The sequence below is a fragment of the Castor canadensis genome, chromosome 12, assembly GCF_047511655.1.
Source record: "Castor canadensis chromosome 12, mCasCan1.hap1v2, whole genome shotgun sequence".
In the NCBI taxonomy this organism is placed as follows: domain Eukaryota; kingdom Metazoa; phylum Chordata; class Mammalia; order Rodentia; family Castoridae; genus Castor; species Castor canadensis.
The window spans coordinates 54,824,813-54,848,335 of record NC_133397.1 but is presented as its reverse complement, the minus strand read 5'-3'; the positions used below and the strand labels follow the sequence as shown (position 1 = coordinate 54,848,335).

General features: G+C 35.1%; 1 protein-coding gene across 12 annotated transcripts in view; it reads left to right on the top strand.

Moving 5' to 3' along the window:
- Window positions 1-23,523, top strand: part of Wdpcp (WD repeat containing planar cell polarity effector) — a 373,249-nt gene that overhangs the window by 205,399 nt on the left and 144,327 nt on the right. For all 12 annotated transcript variants that reach the window (XR_012439708.1, XR_012439707.1, XR_012439706.1 and 9 more), the window contains one exon: window positions 2,274-2,337. Coding sequence is in view for 9 of the 12 variants with exons in the window: in XM_074049846.1 (XP_073905947.1) it covers window positions 2,274-2,337 (64 nt within the window). In the remaining 3 variants the exon portion in view is untranslated. The remainder of the gene's footprint in view (window positions 1-2,273; window positions 2,338-23,523) is intronic.

Below are 23,523 nucleotides of genomic sequence, written 5' to 3'. Positions count from 1 at the left end.
TTTGTGAATTTGTATTTGTTTCCTTTTAATTTATGGTACTATTTCAGAGCCTCTATCAGAAGGACTTTAATGTAGACATTAATTTTTAGTTAGGTGCAATACTAACTTCGGCTCTTTTTAGTCCTCAGCTTAATCAAAAGTCCTGTGTTTAACAAAGTAAAGACCTTGTCTTGTTGAGGGCTTAGTCTCCTGAAGGTGATGACCTCTCCCACCTCTCCTTATTTGTTGCCTGTTCAGGGATCATTACTCTGGTTTCTGTGAAAGGATTTTGTTTGGTTGTTAAGTTTTTGATGAGAATGTGGTATCTTTGGGTATTTCTTTATCTTTTTAGAGTCTCATGATATATTTTAAGGTATATTTTATAATTAATCTAGTTGGGTGTTCTAGTTGGTATTTCAGGTTCACCATATTGCTAAATGCTACTGTCATGTTTTTCATTTTATCATAACATCTATCACTATTTCTTACCCAGAAAGATGAGTACATCATAACTTAATTTCACTTTCTCCAATTTCAGTTTGTCTATGTGTGGTTGCTAATGATGTTACAATGGACATGTTAGGCATGTTAACCTTGAGGTACCTGGAAAAAAAGAATTGAAGTTTAAGAGAGAGATGGGTCTTAGAGATGTAGGTTTGTGAGTCATTGTCATGTAAGATTATAGAGAAGACTGGAATAAGTAGGAATAAAATAAGACCATAAAGCAGCAACTTCAAGGGATGATAGAGAAAAGTGAACTAGACGAGGAAACTAAGAAGATCTAGTCTAAGAAATGAAAAAAAGCAAGAATTAAGGAAAGAAAGGAACACCAAGAAAGGAGAATGTTTCAAGGAATGGCAGTTTGTAGGATTAAATGTGGCCAAAGGGTACATATTGATAGGGACTTAGCTTTAAGCTTGATCATTTGAAGATGAATGATTACTAGTGTCAAAATACTTACAGCGGAGTATGTACTGCAATGTAATGGAGTAGACCAGTGCAAACTAGGAGTAAATGAATGGACAAGTGGTACAACTTGGTAATTCTCTGACCTCTCCCTTAGCACATTCCAACCCCACTGAAAATATAATGGATCAGCAAATGTACTGTCAAGACACTATCCATTCATAAAAACAAACATAACTGCCTCTTGATCTTCTACAGCTTAGAGGGATTCAGGCAACTACTGGAGGTGCTAGTAAGAATGGATAAGGAGATGGAGGAAACAGTCATCAAACAAATATGAAAATTATATAATTGTTGCAGATTCTGGGCCTAAGAGCTCATATTTAATAGTAACAAGCCTTGTTTGTTTGAATTTTAATTATTTTGGTTATTTCACTAATTAAATATATGCAATCTATTAATAATTGTTAATACTTATTTTTATTTAAAATCTCATCTTTTCTACTACCACATTTTATAATGTAAAATAGAGAAGAGGAAATAACTATTTACATTCATGTTCCTAGAGTCAGAAAAACTGACAAATTAAATCTATCTAAATCGTGGCACTTGGACAAAACAAAGACAACCTTTTATGCTAAAAACCTGTGCAAGGGATATATATGATACACTTTTCTCTCAATATTGTAAGCTTTTTGTAGAAGTAATTCATTTAAATTTAAACTACAGTTTGTTTTCATTTATCCTAGCCCAAAATTAAACTTTCACAAAGAAAATTATCAAAATTATATTTCAGGAAAAGAGTGTATGATTTAGAAAAGTAGAAAGTGTCTTTTTTTTAATTTTACAAAATTTATAATAGTATGATTTAGAAGAGTAGAAAAGTTCTCTTTTAAAAAAAGTTTGCAAAATTTATAACAATATTTTAAATACTGTTCTTTTAAAACAGCCTGAAATATTCTTTTCAATACTCCCAAATGTGAAACTTTTGTATGTAACATTTGACTTCTCAATTTTTACCTAAGGAAAAAAAGTATAATTATACAATTTATTAATTGCTCTACTCCTGCTATATTCTCTTATGAAATGTAATAAAATGAAAATTATAAAAAAAATTCTAAGCTATCATTTTCCCATATCAGTAGTGTCTACTTAAAGTTATGCTTATCCTTGGAAATTACATTTAAGGCCTCCACAGGCTTTGTATCTCGGCACCTCCTAAAACTCGGTAACATTTTGCATATGTACGATTCTAGCAGGCCAAATCCCTTCTGTGGATTCCCACAGAATAGTGAAAACAATGCCAAATAAGTACTTTTAAATAAACAGATCTCTCCTTTTCTATAATTTTGTTCACAATTAACATACATTTCTTTTCTTCCTCACAGGTACCAGAGATTTGAAAAGGCATTTCTCCTAGCTATTGACATTGGTGCTCGTGACCTGTTTATGGTGAGTCATTCCCAGTGATGATTTTGTGTCTTCAGTTCTAAGGCTGAGTAAGTTGTCAGCTTTTGTGACCATTAAAAAGGATTAGTGTCATTTGCAGCCTTAGACACATGGTGGGAAAGAAAGCATTATCCCATCTTAGCTTGCAGCTTTGCCTTCCTTAAACTGGTCAATAGCCATCCAGCATCTTTTGACTTGTTGACATTTTCCTTGCCAGGGCCCAAAGATCTTTCATGTTTTCTAAGAATTTATAATTCTTAAACTCTTCTCCTCATGTACCTTGATGTGAGGGGATAACATCGTTCTAATCCATTCTTTGAGAAAGTACAGCTACAGAAACCAGGACATAGGGGAAAACATGTCCCACAAATCTTGAGTGCACTCCATTTGTCCCTTAGATGTTAGTGAGAAGTAACAAATTGTGAATGTTCTCACATGTATTTTTTAAAGTAACCACAGTACAAAGTGAATCCAAGAGGTTATACAATTCACATACATACTAGTTCTTCCATGTGTTTCTTGAAGAACAGTAAAACTGGCCAGTTCCTAAAGAATCTTGTGATCTATGTCAGGTTCTTGTTTTGTGATATCTTATACCTCAATGAGGTCAGATGAACAAAGGCAGAGTCTTTTCCTGATTTCCCATCATTTTTGCTCCATAGCAATTTCACTGTTATCAAAGAAACAATAGAGCAAAGCTTCTTGAAAACAAGAAAAACCTCTGAAAGATTTTTTTACTTGAATCTTCTGCACTATGAAGAAATTTTGCAGTTTAAACTTTTATGTTTTCTGTATTAAATATGGATTCATCATATCAGATCACTTGTCTTTGGAATGAGTTTCATATTTCAAATTCTAAATTAAAAATGACATTTTCAATGACATTCTCAATTATATACTTTCATTGATCATAAAAATCTTTTCAATTGCTTTTAAAACTATAAACATCTTGTTATTTGTCATCTTTATTTTGTTATGTCTAATTGAGCAAGCATATTAGTATATTGAGGAAAGGTTTTATTACTTTCATCAAAATATGAACATGCAGACATCACAATGTCAGAAATTTAATTACAACACTTTTTAGATTTTTTTAGCCCTTTGACTTTCCTTCCTTATCTCAGCTATCTCTCTTCTGTTGCTTGCTCATCCTAATTAAGGTAAATTTTCTTTGTATTTCTTTATTTTTTATGCCTACAGTACAATCTGTTTTTTAGCCAAGGTAAAAACTAAAGAGGTTAGTATTTAAATGTTTTGTGTCTGGTGAAACTTCTTTCTCAGGGTCTTATGTTCTATAATTCTACTGCTTTGATTATTAATTAATAAATATAATCATCAAAGCCATCTTCTAAACTTTTTCCAAATCATGTTTTAGCATTTAGTCTGTTTAGTCTAGTACCAATATAAAGTCCCTGTGTTAGGTGAAATCTTACCCCAAATAGACTTTCTACTGATTGACTAAAATAAGAGGAGAGAATGATTTTATTTGCTGATGTGCTCCATCCTCATTCTTCATATAAGATGTTATTTATAAAAAAGCCCAAAATGTAGACCGCATTGAGGCCTCAGTGTTTTTGTTTAAATTCATGAACCTACATTATAGATTTAAGGCCCCATGTTCAACTTGTCTAAAAGACCTGATCATGTTTCCTCATAGATTGATTCTTACTATTAGGATTTCATCTATCCAGCAGTCTGTAGCCTATATGCTATGAAATCTTACTTAACCTCTTTTGAAAATAAGTCTTTACAAAATAAACAGGATTATCCCTACTTACAGATGATTTTCTACCCTTAAGACATCTCTTCCTTAAAGATTAAAAATAATAGCAAAGAGATCACACGCACAAAAAGTACCAGTTAACCCCCAAATAGCGTCTTTTGCACTAACCTCCATCAGTGATATAAGACAATATGACAAGAAAGTTGATGTGGCTGAAATGCAGAGGGGCTGAGACAAAAGGGGCCTTATATTTTCAAAAAGGAGTTGAAATTTATCTCAAAGGCTATCAGAAGCTAATAAAGGGTTTTAAACAGAAAACATTATCATTATTTTGACCATGGACCTTCAAACTTTTTCTGTGAACAACCAGGTAGTAAATATTTTAGATTTTACAAGCCATGCAGTCACTGTTTCAGCCTTCAACACTGCCATTTGTAGAACAAAAGCAGTCACAGGCAATATATAAATAAATGAGTTTGACTGCATTCCAGTAAAATTTAATTTACACAAAAATTTGAATATCATAAAATTCTCAAGAGTTACATAATATAACCCTTGTAATCATTTTTTTCAATGATTTAAAAAAAATTCTTTACTTCCATCAGATATGGTTAGCATGTCATATCTTGCTGGCTCTTCATTTAAAGAGTGATTTCTTACTCCATAGTGTGGAGAATAAACTGAAAGAAACCAGGCTCTTAGGTAAAAGTGTTAAAGCAGACAAAGAGATGAGTCCTCTCGGGCCCATTTTTTTCAGATCCAACACCCTAATTTTGACTTTTTTTTTTCAATATTCAAGGCCTATTGATTCAGTTTCAAACTCTCAGCTATTAGCTATATGATTCTGGTATATTACCTGTGAAGTGGCGACAATAATGCCTAACTCACTAGTTAGTTTTAAATACCAGATAAGTTAACATATGTGAAGTATCTAACATATCATAATGGTTTGGCTATTACAGTTTCTAGTGTGTATTTCATATTACTGAATTTTCAGGTCTTTGAGTAGTACTTCATTTTACGTATTTTTGTTAGATTAGTGATATTGGACTTTAGATAACTATTGAAATTTGGATGTTTTAAAAACATAGTCTCCCAGCTATACATCTGACAAGGGATTAATAACAGAATGTACAGGGAGCTCAAAAAACTAAACTCCCCAACTTCAATGACCCAGTAAAGAAATGGGCAAATGCACTGGACAGAGCTTTTTCAAAGGAAGAAGTCCAGATGGCTAAAAATCACATAAAGAAATGCTCACCATCTCTGGCCAGAAAGGAAATACAAATCCAAACCACATTAAGATTCCATCTCACTTAGTTACAGCCACTATGGAAAAACATTATGGAGGCTGTTCAAAAAACTAAAAATAGAACTGTCATATGACCCAGCAATTCCACTCCTAGGGATATACCCAAAGGAATGTGAATCAGGTTATAATAAATGCACCTGCACACCCATGTTTATTATAGCATTATTTACAATAGTTAAGCTATGGAAACAGCCAACATGCCCCACCACTGATGAATATATTAAGAAAGTATATTTATATGCAATGGAATTTTATTCAGCCACAAAGAATTAAATTTTTTCACTTGCAGATAAATGGATGAAACTGAAGAACATCATCTTAATTAAGTTAGCCAGGCTCAAAAGGCCAAAAGCCTCATGTTTTCTTTCATATGTGGAATATAGACCTAATACAAATACAGAAATAGGAAAAATAGCTCACGCTAAAGGGAGGTCACATATGAGAGGGGAAGGGTAAAATAAGAAAGTTAAGAAGGTGAATATAGTTGATGTACTCTCTATATAAGAAAGAATATGGAATTTTAAAACCTGTTGAAACCACCATAAGAAGGGGACTAAGGTAGAAATTAAAAAATAGAAGAGATGAACCAATATATGGAAATGTCACAAGGAACTATCTTAAACAAACAAAAATGTCATTTTTTTTTTTTTTTTTTTACAAAATCGGAGAACAGGAAGGTGGAACAGGTCTTGCCGGGGAGGTGGGGAAAGGGTGTGGGACGGTGATCATAGTGCATACATTGTGTACACATGTATGTAAATGGAAAAATGATTAAAAACTCATGAAGTTATCTGAAACTGTTCCAGGAATGGAGGGAGGGGGGAGATAAAGGAGCATGGTGGAGGGGGTGAATTCAAGTATGATATATTTGATATATATGGCAACTTTTGTAAATGCCACAATGTATGCCTACTCAACACAATAAAAAAAAATAAATAAAAATGTTGTCTCTGAGACCTTGGAATTGAATGAAGGCACCCTGGTTTTAGAGTTTATACTTGTAACCACTGTGGTATATTACCTAGAAGTACACTGACTTGCATATGTATGAATTTAGTATACAGTAAAGGTAGCATTTCAAATCACTGGGAAAATTTCAATAAATTGTGATGGTCCAACAGGCTTGCCATATGTAAAACCAATAAGAAGTAAAATATTCCAATAAAATACTGGCAAATGTCACAATTAAGCAATTCACAAAATAAAATATACGAATCATCAATAAACACAAAAATTATCAATCTCACTGTTAGTGAAACTTTGGACTCAGGTATCGAGGAACAGGTGATCTTTAGGAATGTGCATTTTCTTTGAACCCTTATCAAATCATTTGACCATATATGGGAGAATTTATTTGTGGGCTTTCTATTCTATTCCACTGATACATATGTCTGTCTTTTAGGCCAGTACCATGCTGTTTTTCTTATCGTAGATTTGTAATAAGTTTTTCAGTTAGGGAGAGTTCTCCAGCTTTGTTCTATGTTGTCAAGATTGTTTTGGATATGTGGGGTCCCTTGGGATTGATTGTACATGAATTTTAGGATTATTTCTGCAAAGAACATCATTGGGATTTTGATGGGATTGCATTGAATCTGTTGATCACTTTGAGTAATAAATCTTTTTCGCTTGGTTTTGTTTTTGTTTTTTGAGACAGATCATTGTGTAGCTCAGGCTGGCCTTGAACTGACCTTGACTTCACGATCTTCCTGCCTCTACCTCCTGAGTGCTGCAACAACAGATGTGCGGTGCCACATCCAGCTTGACATTTTAACCTATGAACATATACCGTCTTTCCACTTATTTATGTATCTTTAATTTCTTTCACCAATGTTTTATACTTTTCACTGTACAAGCCTTTCTCCTCTGTAAATAAGTTAATTCCTAAGTATTTTTATTCTTTTCTATACTGTTGTAAATGGAATTTTTTCAGTTTCCTTTTAAGGTTACTCATTGTTAGTGTATAGAATTACAACTGACTTTTGAGTGTTGATTTTGTTTCCTGATATTTTGCTGAATACATTTACTTGCAACAGTTTCTTTTCTTGTGGCATTTTTAGTGTTTCTACATATAAGACCCTAGTATCTACAACAGAGATAATTTTATTTCTTCCTTTACAACTTGGATGCTTTTTATTTTTCTTCCCTGATTACTATGGCTAGAGTTTCCAGTACTATGTTGAATGCAAGTGGCAAAAGCAAGTATGCTTGCCTAGTCCCTGATTTAGGGAAAGTTTTCAGTCTCTGACCATTGAGAATGATGTTCACTTGAGGTTTTCCCAATCTGATAGGTTTTATTGTGTTGAGGTAGTTTATTTTCAAAATTTTTTAAAGTGAAGTAGTTTCTTTCTTTCTTGGTTTATTGAATGTTTTTGTATGCAAAGGTGTTTTCAAAATTTTGTTGAAGTTTTTTTTACCTCAGTTGAGACAATTATGTGGTTTTCTCAATTTTATTCTGTTTATATGGTATATTATATTGATCAATTTTCATATGTTGAACCATATTTGCATTCCAGGAATAAGTCCATCTGGTCATAGTGTAAAATCCTTTTGAAATGCTACAGAATTCAGTATTCTAGTATTTTGTTGAGGATTTTAATATCAATATTGACAAGAGATATTGGTCTGCAGTTTTCTTTACCTGTAGTGTTTTTTTCTGGCTTTGATATTAGGGTAATAATAGTGACCTTATAGAATAAGTTAAAAGAATCCCAACCTCCCTCAGTATTTTGGAATTGTTTGAGAAGGGTTGACATTATTTTTTATTTAAATGTTTGGTGTAATTCACCAGTGAAGCAATAAGGTACAGGACTTTTCTTTGCCAGGAGATTTTTGATTACTGATTCAATCTCCTTACTACTTATAGATCTTTCCACATTTACTATTTCTTTGTGATTTAGTCTTGGTAGGCTTTGTGTTTCTGGAAATTTGTCCATTTCACATAAGTTATCAAATTTTTGGGCCATAGCACTGTGATAATCCTTTTTATTTCTGTGGGATCCTTGTAATGTCTTCTCATTTCTAATTTAGTCTTTGTTCCTTTTTCTTAAACTAACTAATAACATGATTTTATTGATTTTTAAAAACAAACATTTAGTATCATTGATTTTATTTTCTGTTTTATTTATCTCTAATCATTATTTTCTTCCTTTTGGTAGCTTTGGGTATAGTTTTGTTTTGTTTTTTGGTTTTTGGTTTTTATAATCCTAGAGTGTGAACTCAGGGCCTTAGGCTTGCTAGGCAACTGTTCTTCTACTTGAATGATTCACCCTCCATCCCTTTTTTGCTTTAGTTATTTTTCAGATAGGGTCTTTTATTTTTGCCATCCTCCTATCTATGCCTGCTTATGGCTGGGATTACAGATAAGATACATTCTACAGTGCACAGCTTATTTGCTGAGATGAGAGTCTCACGAATTTTTTGCATGGGCTTGCCTTAATCTGCAATTCTCATAATCTCCATTTCCCAAGTAGCTGGGAATTAAAGCATGTCCCATCATACCCAGCCCCATATTATTTCCTATGTAAAGTTAAGTTACTCATTTGAGTTCTCCCTTGTTTTTTAATGTAAACATTTATAATTGTAACTTTTCCATAGTGTTTTTATTTTCATTTGTCTGTTAAGTATTTTCCAGTTTCTCTCCTGATATTGTCTTTGATCCATGGGTGTTTAAGACTGTCATATAATTTCCACAAATTTGTGAATTTTCTAGTTTTATTTCTGTTACTGATTTTTCACTTTATCCTGTTACAGTGAGAAAAAGTACTTTGTGTTCTATCTATCTTTTTAAACTGTGTTCATTTTTCTTTGCTCTTGTTCTTTCTATTCCTTAGGTTGATAATGATCAGATCTGCTAATTATTTCTTTTGCCTGCTTGAACCTACCTGTGAAGTTCTTTAGACAGCTTTGTTTTTGTCTTTGTTTTAGTTTTAATTTTTATTTTTTTATTATTCATATGTGCATACAATGCTTGGGTCATTTCTTCAACCTCCCCCCACCCCCTCCCCAACCACCCACCCCAACCCCTCCATCTGCCACCCACCCCCTCGCTACCCGACAGAAATATCTTGCCCTTCTCTCTAATTTTGTTGAAGAGAGAGTATAAGCAATAATAGGAAGGAACAAGAGTTTTTGCTAGTTGAGATAAGGATAGCTATACAGGGCGTTGACTCACATTGATTTCCTGTGCGTGTGTGTTACCTTCTAGGTTAATTCTTTTTGATCTAACCTTTTCTCTAGTACCTGGTGCCCTTCTCCTATTGGCCTCAGTTGCTTTTAAGGTATCTGCTTTAGTTTATCTGCATTGAGAGCAACAAATGCTAGCTAATTTTTTAGGAATCTTACCTATCCTCATATCTCCCTGGGTGCACTTGCTTTTATCTTGTGATCAAAGTTCGATCCCCTTGTTGTGTTTGCCCTTGATCTAATGTCCAAATATGAGGGAGAACATACAATTTTTTGGTCTTTTGGGCCAGGCTAGCCTCACTCAGAATGATGTTCTCCAATTCCATCCATTTACCAGCGAATGATAACATTTCGTTCTTCTTCATGGCTGCATAATATTCCATTGTGTATAGATACCACATTTTCTTGATCCATTCGTCAGTAGTGGGGCATCTTGGCTGTTTCCATAACTTGGCTATTGTGAATAGTGCTGCAATAAACATGGGTGTGCAGGTGCCTCTGGAGTAACCTGTGTCACAGTCTTTTGGGTATATCCCCAGGAGTGGTATTGCTGGATCAAATGGTAGATCAATGTTTAGCTTTTTAAGTAGCCTCCAAATTTTTTTCCAGAGTGGTTGTACTAGTTTACATTCCCACCAACAGTGTAAGAGGGTTCCTTTTTCCCCACATCCTCGCCAACACCTGTTGGTGGTGGTGTTGCTAATGATGGTTATTCTAACAGGGGTGAGGTGGAATCTTAGTGTGGCTTTAATTTGCATTTCCTTTATTACTAGAGATGGTGAGCATTTTTTCATGTGTTTTTTTTGTCCATTTGAATTTCTTCTTTTGAGAAAGTTCTGTTTAGTTCACTTGCCCATTTCTTTATTGGTTCATTAGTTTTGGGAGAATTTAGTTTTTTAAGTTCCCTATATATTCTGGTTATCAATCCTTTGTCTGATGTGTAGCTGGCAAATATTTTCTCCCACTCTGTGGGTGGTCATTTCAGTTTAGAGACCATTTCTTTTGATGAACAGAAGCTTTTTAGTTTTCTGAGGTCCCATCTATCTATGCTATCTCTTAGTTGCTGTGCTGCTGGGGTTTCATTGAGAAAGTTCTTACCTATACCTACTAATTCCAGAGTGTTTCCTACTCTTTCCTGTATCAACTTTAGAGTTTGTGGTCTGATATTAAGATCCTTGATGCATTTTGAGTTAATATTGGTATAGGGTGATATACATGGATCTAGTTTCAGTTTTTTGAAGAGGCTGCTATTTCTCCATCGTATATTTTTAGCTTCTTTGTCAAAGACAAGTTGGTTATAGTTTTTTGGCTTCATATATGGGTCCTCTATTCTGTTCCACTGGTCTTCATGTCTGTTTTTGTGCCAGTACCTTGCTGTTTTTATTGTTATTGCTTTGTAATATAATTTGAAGTCAGGTATTGTGATATCTCCTGCATTGTTCTTTTGACTGAGTATTGCCTTGGCTACTCATGCCTTCCTGTGTTCCCATATAAATTTCATGGTAGATTTTTCGATCTCTTTAATGAATGTCATTGGAATTTTGATGGGAATTGCATGAAAAATGTAAATTACTTTTGGGAGTATAGACATTTTTACTCTGTTGATTCTACCAATCCATGTGCATGGAAGATCTCTCCACTTTATAGTCTTCCTCAGTCTCTTTCTTCAGAAGTTTATAGTTTTCCTTATAGAGGTCATTCACATCTTTTATTAGGTTTACACCTAGGTATTTGATTTTTTTTGAGGCTCTTGTAAATGCAATTGTTTTCTTCTTTTTCAGTTTGCACATTGTTGGTGTATAGAAATGCTAATGATTTTTCTCTGTTGATTTTATATCCTGCTACCTTGCTATAGCTATTGATGATGTCTAGGAGCTTCTGAGTAGAGTTTTTTGGTTCTTTAAGGTATAGGATCATGTCATCTACAAACAGGGATATTTTGACAGTTTCTTTACCTATTTGTATTCCTTTTATTCCTTCTTCTTGCCTAATTGCTCTGGCTAGGAATTCCAGTACTATGTTGAATAGGAGTGGGGATAGTGGGCATCCTTGTCTGGTTCCTGATTTTAGAGGGAATGGTTTTACTTTTTCTCTGTTAAGTATAATGCTGGCTGTAGGTTTGTCATATATAGCTTTTATAATGTGAGGTGCTTTCCTGCTATTCCTAGTTTTCTTAGAGCTTTTATCATAAAATGGTGTTGGATCTTATCAAAGGCTTTTTCTGCATCTATTGAGATGATCAAGTGGTTTTTGTCTTTGTTTCTGTTAATGTGGTTTATTACATTTATTGATTTTCATATGTTGAACCACCCCTGCATCCCTGGGATGAAGCCTACTTGGTCGTGGTGAATAATCTTTGTGATGTGTTGTTGAATTCGGTTTGCCATTATTTTGTTGAGGATGTTTGCATCAATGTTCATTAAGGAGGTTGGCCTATAGTTCTCCTTTTTGGAGGTGTCTTTGGCTGGTTTTGGGATAAGTGTAATACTGGCTTCATAAAATGTGTTTGGCAGTTTTCCTTCCCTTTCTATTTCGTGGAACAGTTTAAGGAGGGTTGGTATCAGTTCTTCTTTAAAAGTCTGATAGAATTCAGCAGAGAATCCATCAGGTCCTGGATTTTTCTTTTTGGGGAGACTCTTCATTGCTGCTTCAATTTCATTTTGTGTTATAGATCTATTCAGGTGATTAATTTCCTCTTGGTTCAGTTTTGGATGGTCATATGTATCTAGAAATCTGTCCATTTCTTTAAGATTTTCAAATTTATTTGAATATAGGTTCTCAAAGTAGTCTCTGATGATTTCCTTGACTTCCATGGTGTTTGTTGTTATTTCCCCTTTTGCATTCTTGATTCTACTAATTTGAGTTTTTTCTCTCCTCATTTTAGTCAGGTTTGCCAGGGGTCTATTGATCTTGTTTATTTTTTCAAAGAAACAACTTTTTGTTTCATTAATTCTTTGTATAGTTTTTTTGGTCTCCATTTCACTGATTTCAGCTCTTATTTGTATTATTTCTCTCCTTCTATTTGTTTTGGGATTTGCTTGTCCTTGTTTTTCTAGGAGTTTGAGATGTATCATTAGGTCATTGATTTGGGACTTTCATTCTTTTTAATATATGCACTCATGGCTATAAACTTTCCTCTCAGGACTGCCTTAGCTGTGTCCCATAGGTTCCGGTAGGTTGTGTTTTCATTTTCATTGACTTCCAGGAACTTTTTAATTTCCTCTTTTATTTCATCGATGATCCATTCTTCATTAAGTAATGAGTTATTTAGTTTCCAGCTGTTTGCATATTTTTTGTATTTCCTTTTGTTGTTGAGTTCTACTTTTACTGCATTGTGATCAGATAGTATGCACGGTATAATTTCTATTTTCTTATATTTGCTGAGACTTGCTTTGTGCCCTAGGATATGATCTATTTTGGAGAAGGTTCCATGGGCTGCTGAGAAGAATATATATTGTGTAGAAGTTGGATGAAATGTTCTGTAGACATCAAGTAGGTCCATTTGATCTATTGCATATTTTAGATCTTGGATTTCTTTATTGATTTTTTGTTCGGATGACCTATCTATTGATGATAATGGGGTGTTAAAGTCTCCCACAACCACTGTGTTGGCGTTTATATATGCTTTTAGGTTTTTCATGGTATGTTTGATGAAATTGGGTTGGTTGACATTGGGTACATACAGGTTGATAATTATTATTTCCTTTTGGTCTATTTCCCCTGTTATTAGTATGGAATGTCCTTCTTTATCTCATTTGATCAATGTAGGTTTGAAGTCTACTTTGTCAGAGATAAGTATTGCTACTCCTGCCTGTTTCGGGGGCCATTGGCTTGGTAAATCTTCTTCCAGCCTTTCATCCTTAGCCTATGCTTATTTCTGTTGCATCTTCCTTTTTAATCCATTTCGTCAAGCGGTGCCTTTTGATGGGTGAATTAAGTTCATTAAGCGTTAGTACTGATAGGTATGTGGTGATTCCTGTCATTTAGTTGTCTTAGTTGTTTGAAGGTTTGATTATGTGTTACTCTCTACTGTCTTGCTTTTTCTTTTCCTGTGGTTTGGTGCTGCCTGTCTTTTCATGGTTAAGTTGGGTTTCACTTTCTGTGTGTAGAATCCCTTGAAGAATCCTTTGTAGTGGCTTTGTGGTCACATATTGTTTTAGTTTCTGCTAAAACAATATGTGACCACATATTTTCAAAACAATATGGAAGACTTTTATTGCTCCATCTATTTTGAATGATAGTTTTGCTGGGTAGAGTATCCTGGGGTTGAAGTTATTTTCATTCAGTGCCCAGAAGATCTCACCCCACGCTCTTCTTGCTTTTAATGTTTCTGTTGAGAAGTCTGCTGTGATTTTGATGGGTTTACCTTTGTATGTTACTTGTTTTTTCTGTCTTACAGCCTTCAATATTCTTTCCTTAGTTTCTGAACTTGTTGTTTTAATGATGATATGTCGTGGGGTAGTTCTATTTTGATCTGGTCTGTTTGGTGTCCTGGAGGCCTCTTGCATCTGTATGGGAATGTCTTTCTCTAGATTTGGGAAATTTTCCATTATTATTTTGTTAAATATATTACACATTGCCTTCGCTTGCACCTCTTCTTCTTCGATGCCAGTCTTTTGATGGAGTCGGTGAGTTCTTGCATTTTCTTTTCACAGGTCTTGAGTTGTTTAATTAATAGTTCTTCAGTTTTTCCTTTAATTACCATTTCATTTTCAAGTTCTGAGAGTCTGTCTTCTGTTTGTTCTATTCTGCTGGATTGGCCTTCCATTTTGTTTTTCAATTCTGTTTCGTTCTTTTTTCTGAGGTTTTCCATATTCTGGCTGGTTTCCTCTTTAATGTTGTCTATTTTTTGTCCTGAGTTCATTTATCTGTTTATTCATCATGTTCTCTCTTTCACTTTGGTGTTTATACAGTGCTTCTGTGGTTTCCTTTATTTCTTCTTTTGCTTTTTCAAGTTCTCTATTTTTCTTGTCTTGGAATTTCTTGAGTGTCTCCTGTACATTTTGGTTGACCCTATCCAGTATCATCTCTATAAAATTCTCATTGAGTACCTGTAATATGTCTTCTTTTATATTATTCTTGTGGGCTTCATTGGGTCCTTTGGCATAGTTTATCTTCATTTTGTTGGAGTCTGGATCTGAGTACCTGTTTTCTTCATTCCCCTCTGGTTCCTGTACTAATTTTTTGCTGTGGGGAAAGTGGTTTCCCTGTTTTTTCTATCTTCCCTTCACTTTCTTTGGTGTTGTTACTGTCCCTGTACTGTGTGCAATTAAGTATCTTCTAGCTTGTAATAATAGCAATGGTAATATTTAGAATGGAAGGGTGAGCTGAGATGGAAAGCAAGTAGTTAAAGAAATGGGAAAAACAAATACACAGACTGGAGGGAGAAAACAGAACAAGGTATCAGACAAGAAGGTTTCAAAGGTATAAACAGGAAGCTTTAGTGTACTAATCCGACAGTAAGCTGAACAGACATTAGAGAGACAGAGAGAGGATTGAAAATCAAAAATAAAAAAAGATAATAAAAATGAAAAATAAGTAAATGAAAGTAAAATCTGTATATAAAAATGTATTAAAATAAAGTGAAAAAATAGAAAATTTTAAAAAACCAAAAAACCAAAAAACCTCCAAGTTCAAATGCAATGAAGTTTCAGTCTTAATAATTTGGGTGTCCAAATAGAAAATTTAAAAAAAAACAAAAAACCAAAAAACGTCCAAGTTCAAATGCAATGAAGTTTCAGTCTTAATAATTTGGGTGTCCGTCTCAGTCTCCAATCCTGGAGATGGTGCCTCAGATGTTGTTCTGTAGTTGTCTCATCAAAGGGGACGCATAAAGTAGAACAAAACTACACTAACACATGCACAAAAAAACCCCACCAAATGTCCCAAGTTCAAATGCAATACAGTTTCAGTAAGTTTTTCAGCTTACAGGTATAATTTGGTTGTTCTCTCATCAAAGGTAGGGAGACAAAGAAAAAGAAAAATAAAAGTCTGGAGACAGTTCTAAGGATGGTATCTGCAACTGTGGCTTGTCTGCCTGCTTCTGTCAGCTTGCTGTTGCTGGAGGCGTTATTTATGCAGATCTCAGGGGTGAGTTTAGCACTCACGTGGCCCTGCAGGCTTTGTTTGCTCAGATTTCTCCTGTGCGTGAGCCTCTGCTACAAGCTTTCCCCTTTCCAAGCACTGGGAAAGGTGACACTGCACCCGCGTTTTCAGGCCTGCGTGTTTATTTCCAGTTCATTTGGGAGGTGGGTCTTCCCCCCCTCTCCTGTGCAGTTCTCCTCCCACCTCCGCTTTCACAATCTTTCTTGCTCCTGATTACTGGGCAGTGCTGCTGCTCCTGCCAGCCGCCATGTTTGTTTACTGCTCACGTGGGAAGTGGGTCTTCCCTCCTCTCCTGTGGAGTTTTCCTCCTTCCACCACTCTCACAAGCTTTCCCGCTCCTGGTTGCTGGGCTCGCGCCCCCACTCCTGCCAGAGGCTCTCCAGCCAGACCGGCTTGTTCATTTACAGTCCTGGGAAGGATTCCCTTCCCCCAGTCTTCAGCGCTCAGGGCGCCCCACCCTCTTTCCCGGGTGTTTTTATCGTTCTTATTGCTTATTACTCAGTTTCCCTTTTTTCCCAGGGTGGAGGTCAGTCTGTCCAGCGGGCTATGCTGCTCTGGCCCAGGCTTGTCTGTGGGAGTACCGTGGTACAGCAAAGCTCACCTGGTCTGCGTCTTCCTAAGCCATCTGGGCACTGGTGACTGGCGGCCCGGGGGCCCTCCTGGTTTCTCCGTTTAAAGTGAAGTGGAGATTCTCTGCGCCAGCTGGAGGTGTGGAGGGGTCAAAGTTATGCCTCTTCTCAGTGATTATGCCTGCAAAGTGTGTCTCCAGCGTCTCTCCAAGATTTCACTATAGGAGGCTCGCTTTCTGCTTCCTCCCTCTAGCCGCCATCTTGGAATCCCTCTCAGTCTTTTTAATATATGCACTCATGGCTATAAACTTTCCTCTCAGGACTGCCTTTGCTGTATCCCATAGGTTCCGGTAAGTTGTGTTTTCATTTTCATTGACTTCCAGGAACTTTTTAATTTCCTCTTTTATTTCATCAATGATCCATTGTTCATTAAGTAATGAGTTATTCAGTTTCCAGATGTTTGCATGTTTTTTGTCTTTACTTTTGTTGTTGAGTTCTAGTTTTATTGCATTGTGATCAGGTAGAATGCATGGTATAATTTCTATTTTCTTATATTTGCTGAGACTTGCTTTGTGCCCTAAGATATGATCTATTTTGGAGAAGGTTCCATGGGCTGCTGAGAAGAATGTATATTGTGTAGAAGTTGGATGAAATGTTCTGTAGACATCAAGTAGTTCCATTTGATCTACTGTATACTTTAGATTGTGGATTTCTTTATAGATTTTTTTGTTTGGATGACCTATCTATTGATGATAATGGGGTGTTACAGTCTCCCACAACCACTGTGTTGGAGTTAATATATGCTTTTAGGTCTTTCAGGGTATGTTTGATGAAATTGGGTGTGTTGACATTGGGTGCATATAGGTTGATAATTATTATTTCCTTTTTGTCTATTTCCCCTTTTATTAGTATGGAATGTCCTTCTTTATCTCATTTGATCAATGTAGGCTTGAAGTCTACTTTGTCAGAGATAAATATTGCTACTCCTGCCTGTTTTTGGGGGCCATAGGCTTGGTAAATCTTCTTCCAGCCTTTCATCCTAAGCCTATGTTTATTTCTATCAGTGAGTGTAGCCCCTCAGGTATCCCTGAATAGGCCCTCCCTTATCAGCAGGCCCTGAAGTATGTCTTTGTACCCTTAGCCCATGTGTCTTACCTAAAGTTCTGTACAGCTTCTTAACTTCTCAATCAGTACTTTTTGTTAATTTTCACAGCCTCTTGGCCACCATTTATACTTTGGAAAAAGCTTTCAAGAGGAAAATCCACACCAAATGTCATGTTTGCCTCTCTGGGTTTCACTTCTGTCTAGCATCTTTGTCCCTCAAATACTGTGTGCCTTGGTAGTTCTCAAACAGAATTAAAAAAAGAATTTCACCCAGATTTCCTAATTGCTCTCAACAGGGGTATTGGTCATGACCTTACCTGCCATCCCTGGAAGTACATTCTCTGCAGTGTATTTTTGGAAAGTGAATGAAATGTTAAATGTGGCACTAGTTGCTTTTCCATTCTGGATAACTCCCTGCAATGTGCTATTATTTTTGTACTTTTCATCACCAAGAGCCTTAAGTGTTACAGATTCTACATTTCAGTATGACATGTCATCAATTTTATACCCTAAATGAATCAAAAAAACATAAAATGTTTTATATACCAGACTTACCACTTAATTATAGTTAAAGCACTAGAGAGAAAACTTTAATTTTTAAAAGTTTAACTCTTTTTCAAGAATTAAATTTTCACCTCTTCCAGCAGTTTAAGAATTGTTTAAATCCTTTAAAATTAATAATGCAATTCTTTCTTTTCAACAATAGAAGATATTTGAATTTATACCTGCTGAAACTTGCAGACTGTTTTATGTGAAGGCACACTAAGTTTTTTATGGTTATCTATAACGAAATTGTTACATCTCACAAAATTAAAGAAGCTAAATTTATTTATTATCTGCTGTCAACCAGGCCTTACACCAGAGGCTTTATGCAAATTATCTTATTTACTTTCATAATCATCCAACTTGGGCTGGTGGAGTGACTCAAGTGGTAAAGCATCTGCCTACTAAGCATGAAGCCCTGAGTTCAAATCCCAGTACCATCAAAAATAATAGCTTGATAGGATTATTATACCCATTTTATAATTTTATAAATAAAATTTTATAAATGAAATTGAATATAAGGAATCTAGAAATGCTTTAAAAATGAAGACCACAGTCTAAGCCTGTGTACAAAACTGAAATATACCTGTCTTTGAAAATCATAAAACCACAGTGAAGCTCCTTTATACAATTAATTATTCAAATAATTATTTTTTTAAGAATTATAAAACCAACTCTTACAGGATCAGAAGTATTCACCACTAATTTGGTGTCCATCTAGCACAATAATCAATACCTGTTAAAGAAAAACATAATCCAAGATCCTTCCATTGTAATATTCACAGTGTCTACCAATGCTTACTCATTGCTAAGCATGTGAAGTAGAAATTTGTGATCTCCAGAGAATATAAAATGGAGCTAATAGTCACAGATCCAGATATTGAGATGATTAGATAAGAACTTTAGAGTAGCTCTTATAAAAATGTTCAAAATTTTAAAGAAAAGGATGAACATAATGATGGAATAGATAGGGATTTTTCAGGAGAAACAGAAACCACATGTAGAAATGAAATGAATGAAAACCATCATAGGAGAGTGTAAATGAAATTAGATCATTGTGAGGTTGGTACCTTTTACTTTAAGTGATACAATACTAATTCTAAGTAGACTGTTATAAGTTACAATTGCATATTATAGAGCCTATACGAGTTTCTACAAAAAATTTAGAGATACAGCTTTAAAAAAGATCAATAGAGAAAATGTAAAGATACTTTAAAAATATTCCACCCTAAGGAAAGTAGGAAAGGGGGGAAAATAGAAAACAAATAGTAAGATTGTACTCAACACCAAACATATTAATTAAATTCAAATTGACTAGACACTTCAATTAAAACATTATTATTTTTTGTTGTGCTAAGCAGGGGTACACTGCTTGTCAGACTGGATAGAGAACAAGACCTAATTTGGCTCAGTGTGTAGGTGAAACAATTTATTATGACACAAATGAATTGAAAGTAAAAATGTGTAAAAGAGGTAATATGCAAAGAACAAAACAAAATGGACCTCAAAACAATTATTACCAGAGATAGAGGCATTTATAATGATAAAAGTTCAGAAAGACAGAACAGTCCTAAATGTTTATGTAGAAGATAACTGAGATCTAAATACATAAAACAAAAGCCAACGAATCAAAAAAGCAGACAAATATAATTCATAGATCAAGTAGCAAAAAAATTATTAATATACAAAATATATGAACCAATTTGTCCTGATTGACATTGTTTGGAGCTGTATGCAACATCAAATGTATATGGTATTGTCACCAAACATGAGCTATATGCTGGTTCATTAGATAAAACTCAATACTTAAACACTAAACTCAAATCTTATACACTAAAATGTGACACCAAAAGAGTTAAATTACAAGTCAGTAGCATTCAGATACATACAAGGGTCACAAATACTTGCAAATTAAAAACAGTTCTCTAAAAAGCTATGGATGAAGAAAAAAATCACAAAAGAAATTAGAAAATATTTTGAATGAATTTTATGAGAACCATAATATGTCAAAATGTGTGTGATGATTACAATACATCATTTAAAATAATATGACAGAAATCCATATTGATACAAGTAAGTAAATGAATAAAGCCAACTAATGTAAAAGTAAGATTAGAATTAGAAAATGACAATTTGGCAAACATCATAGTTGAATAAGGCAAGAATCATTAATTAATCATCATTGAATAAAGCAAGTATCTACAACTAAAGAGAAAGTTTCATGAGAAACAAGACATTTACATAGTCTCAAAATATTTCTTCATAGGCTGTGCATTATTTGGAAAGTGAATAAGAGGAACTATAATGGAGAAGGCTGGCAGACACCATGTTAATCAAATAATCAAATAACTGTCATCAATAATGGAAGAAGTCAAAATACTTTGCCACCTTATATATTACAGTAAGACTACAATGCCTCTTCTGTGGCATTCCTGCAAAAAAGTGCATACCTGAATCCAACCATGAGGAAGCACCACTTGAGCTGAAATTGAGAGACATTCTAATAACTAACTTATATTCTTCAAAAATGCCAAATTCATGTAAGAGAAAAGATCAGAGAACTATTATAAAGGACACAAAAGAGACATAACTAAAAGCATCAAGAAATGGATCTTTGTAATAGTATTAGAATAATTGAACCTTTAGTGTTTATGTGGGAGTAATGTTATCAAGGTTAATTTCAGTATTTCAATTATTTGGTTGTGGTGCTATAGGAAATAAACATTAAAGTATTCAAATGTGTGTTGGCAACTTTTGAATAGTTCAGAAAGAAAAGTTATCTGAACTTTACTTGAAACTTTCTGCAATGTTGAGATTGTTTTAAGAATAAGAATTTTCACTTGTTGTCGCAGCTCTCGATTCTACTGTCGCAGCTCTAGACTCTTTACTGTCCATACTTTCTCACAGTAGAATCTATGTGGTTTGGAAGTCTATTGCTTTGGTGACAGCATGCTGCTTTTAATTCTGCCTTTATGACATTATTCTAGTTTTGAAAGTTTAGGTAACCTCTCCAAGCTAATTATTACAAGGGCATAAAAGCTACCAATTTTGCTTTACTCATTGTGGCATGAAAGCCAACCAAGATCGCTTCTCTGGCCCCATGTTGGATGGCATGAAGATGAGTATGCCTTCTGAACATTCTTATGTTGGCATCCTAACTACCTTGGCCATTGGCACAGGGCCAGTTGGAATGTCAACTGTGCCATCTGATAACGCTATAAAAAGACCTATAGCTGCTGCTCTCCAGCCATCTGTGCCTTCCCTTGGCATGATACTATTGGGTAGTTTGTCTTTCATTGGCATGGGTTTTGTAGGGTGGCTTACATCTGCTATTCCTAGGCACTTGCTTGGTGATCAAGTTGACATAGAATTGCTTCTTTGGCACTGTTGTTATATAGAGGAGTTTTATACCTGCTGATTTCTGAAACAAGAGTTGCCATTTATAACATACATTATAATTGCAATTTAAAATATTATGAATATACACCTTTCTTGAAACTATTAACTCAAACCTAGCTTAGACTTTCAAGTTTAAATCCTCCCAGTCAGAAGAATTAACTAACAGATGAAAACAGATGAGCTGTACACATTTTGTTTTAAGATAGTAAATGGAATCCATAGGTCAAATCTCTCCTCCTGTGCCAAATCTCTAGAAATGATGGAAAATGCATGTTTATGTGTATGTTTTTAAAAATTATAAATGGAATTCAAAACAAGAATACTTGATAAACCTGAGGTTGTGAGGATCCACTAAAAACTATAAGACATGTAGAATGAGATTGAAAAAAGAAAGCAGATACCAAAATGTTAAGAAGAGAAGACTGCTACCAAAGTTGGAGGTACCCTAAAATTTCCCCATGTCCTGAGAAATGGGATACTAGGAAGGGAAAGGTGTTCCAAGGACAAGTACTTGGGATGATACAAGAGCAGCAGATGAGTAAGTGGAGAAAAGTCAGAATAAGTACATACTGGGTAAACCTAGATATTAAAAAAAGCCTAATTGACATGGGCTGGGTGTGTTGGCTGAAATTTATAATCCTAGTGACTAGGGAGGTGGTATTCAGGAATATGGTGGTTCCAGGGCTGCCCAGGCAAAAAGTTCATGAAACCCCCATCTCAACAGTGGCTGGGTACTGTGGCCTGCGCCTGTCATCCAGCTACATGGAGAAGCACAAATAGGAGGATCATGGTCTGGGCCTACCTGGGCACAAAGCAAGACTCTATCTCAAAAATGTCAATGCAGAAAGGGCTGGTGCAGTGGCTCAAGTGGTAGAGCACCTGCCTAGCAAGCACAAGGCCCTGAGTTCAATCCCTAGTACTGCCAAAAAAACCAAGTTGATAAGAATGTTAATATCTAAGAATAATCATCAGAAAATAGAAATGGATGGATCATGGGTTTAATTTTGTCCTTTTCCTCCATCAAATTCACATATTGAAGCCCTACCCCCTAATGTGATGATATGTGGAGACAGAACCTTTATGGAGTAAGTAAGGTAAAATGAAGCCATTAGGATGGATTTTTCATCCAATATGTTTAGTATCTTCACAAGTAGAAGAGACACCCAAGGAGATATGTGCAGAGGAGAAAGGCCATCTCCATACCAGGGAGAATCCTCAATAAAAACCACAATTGCTGATGGCTTGATATTGAACTTCCAGCTTCTACAACTGTGAGAAAATAATTTTCTGCTAAGTCACCCAGTCTAGGGTCTTTCGTTATGGCAGCCTTGGCTAACTAATCCAGTTGGTGCACCATTAGAACCAGCTAATAGGAAAAACACAGCAAAGAATACTTGGTAGATTTTTTAAAGCAAATAGGAAATAATTGAAGGAAATAAAGATATGGTAAATGGAAAACACAAAATAAGCTGGCAAGAATATTTAAGCATCAGTAGTTATTATGGTGAGAGGATAGAACAAAAAGGACACTAGGGTGGTTCCTTCAACCTCTTAAGAGAACACGAGTCCATCCTGAGAGTGGAGCCCTCATTTCTTAATCATTTCTCCAAAATTGGAGGGACACATATATTTGAACTATAGCATATTATTCAAATATATCCTGAAAAATATCAGACAAAACATCTGATGGAAAAAAATAAGACAGTTATTAAAATATATACATAAAATCTTTAATGCTCTTCTTTTCAAAAGGTAGTGTCTCATTCTCTCATCCCCCTTGAATGTGGGCTGGATTTTAATAACCTGCTTCTCATTAATAGAATATAGCGGAGGTTATGGTATATAACTTCTAAAAATAGGTAGTAAAGGATCAGGTGGCTGTTTCTTTGCCTCCTTTCTCTTGGATTACTTGCTCTGGGGGAAGCTAGCTGCCATGACATGGGCACACTGACACACCTTTGTGGAGAGGTCTAGGTGGTGAGGAGCTGATGAGTCTTGTGAACAGCCAGGAGGGACCTGATGGGTTCAGCTGTAAGCCATGTGAGCGAAGGATCAATAGCAGATTCTTCACCTTCAGTCAAACCTTCAGATGAGTGAATCTCTGACAAATATCTTGATTACAACTTCATGAGATCTTGAGTCAGTTACCCCGTTGAGACTTTCTGGATTTGTGGCCCTCAGAAATTGTGAGATAATAAGAGGTTATTGTTTTAAGCAGCTCAATTTAGTAGGTAATTTGTTATACAGCAACA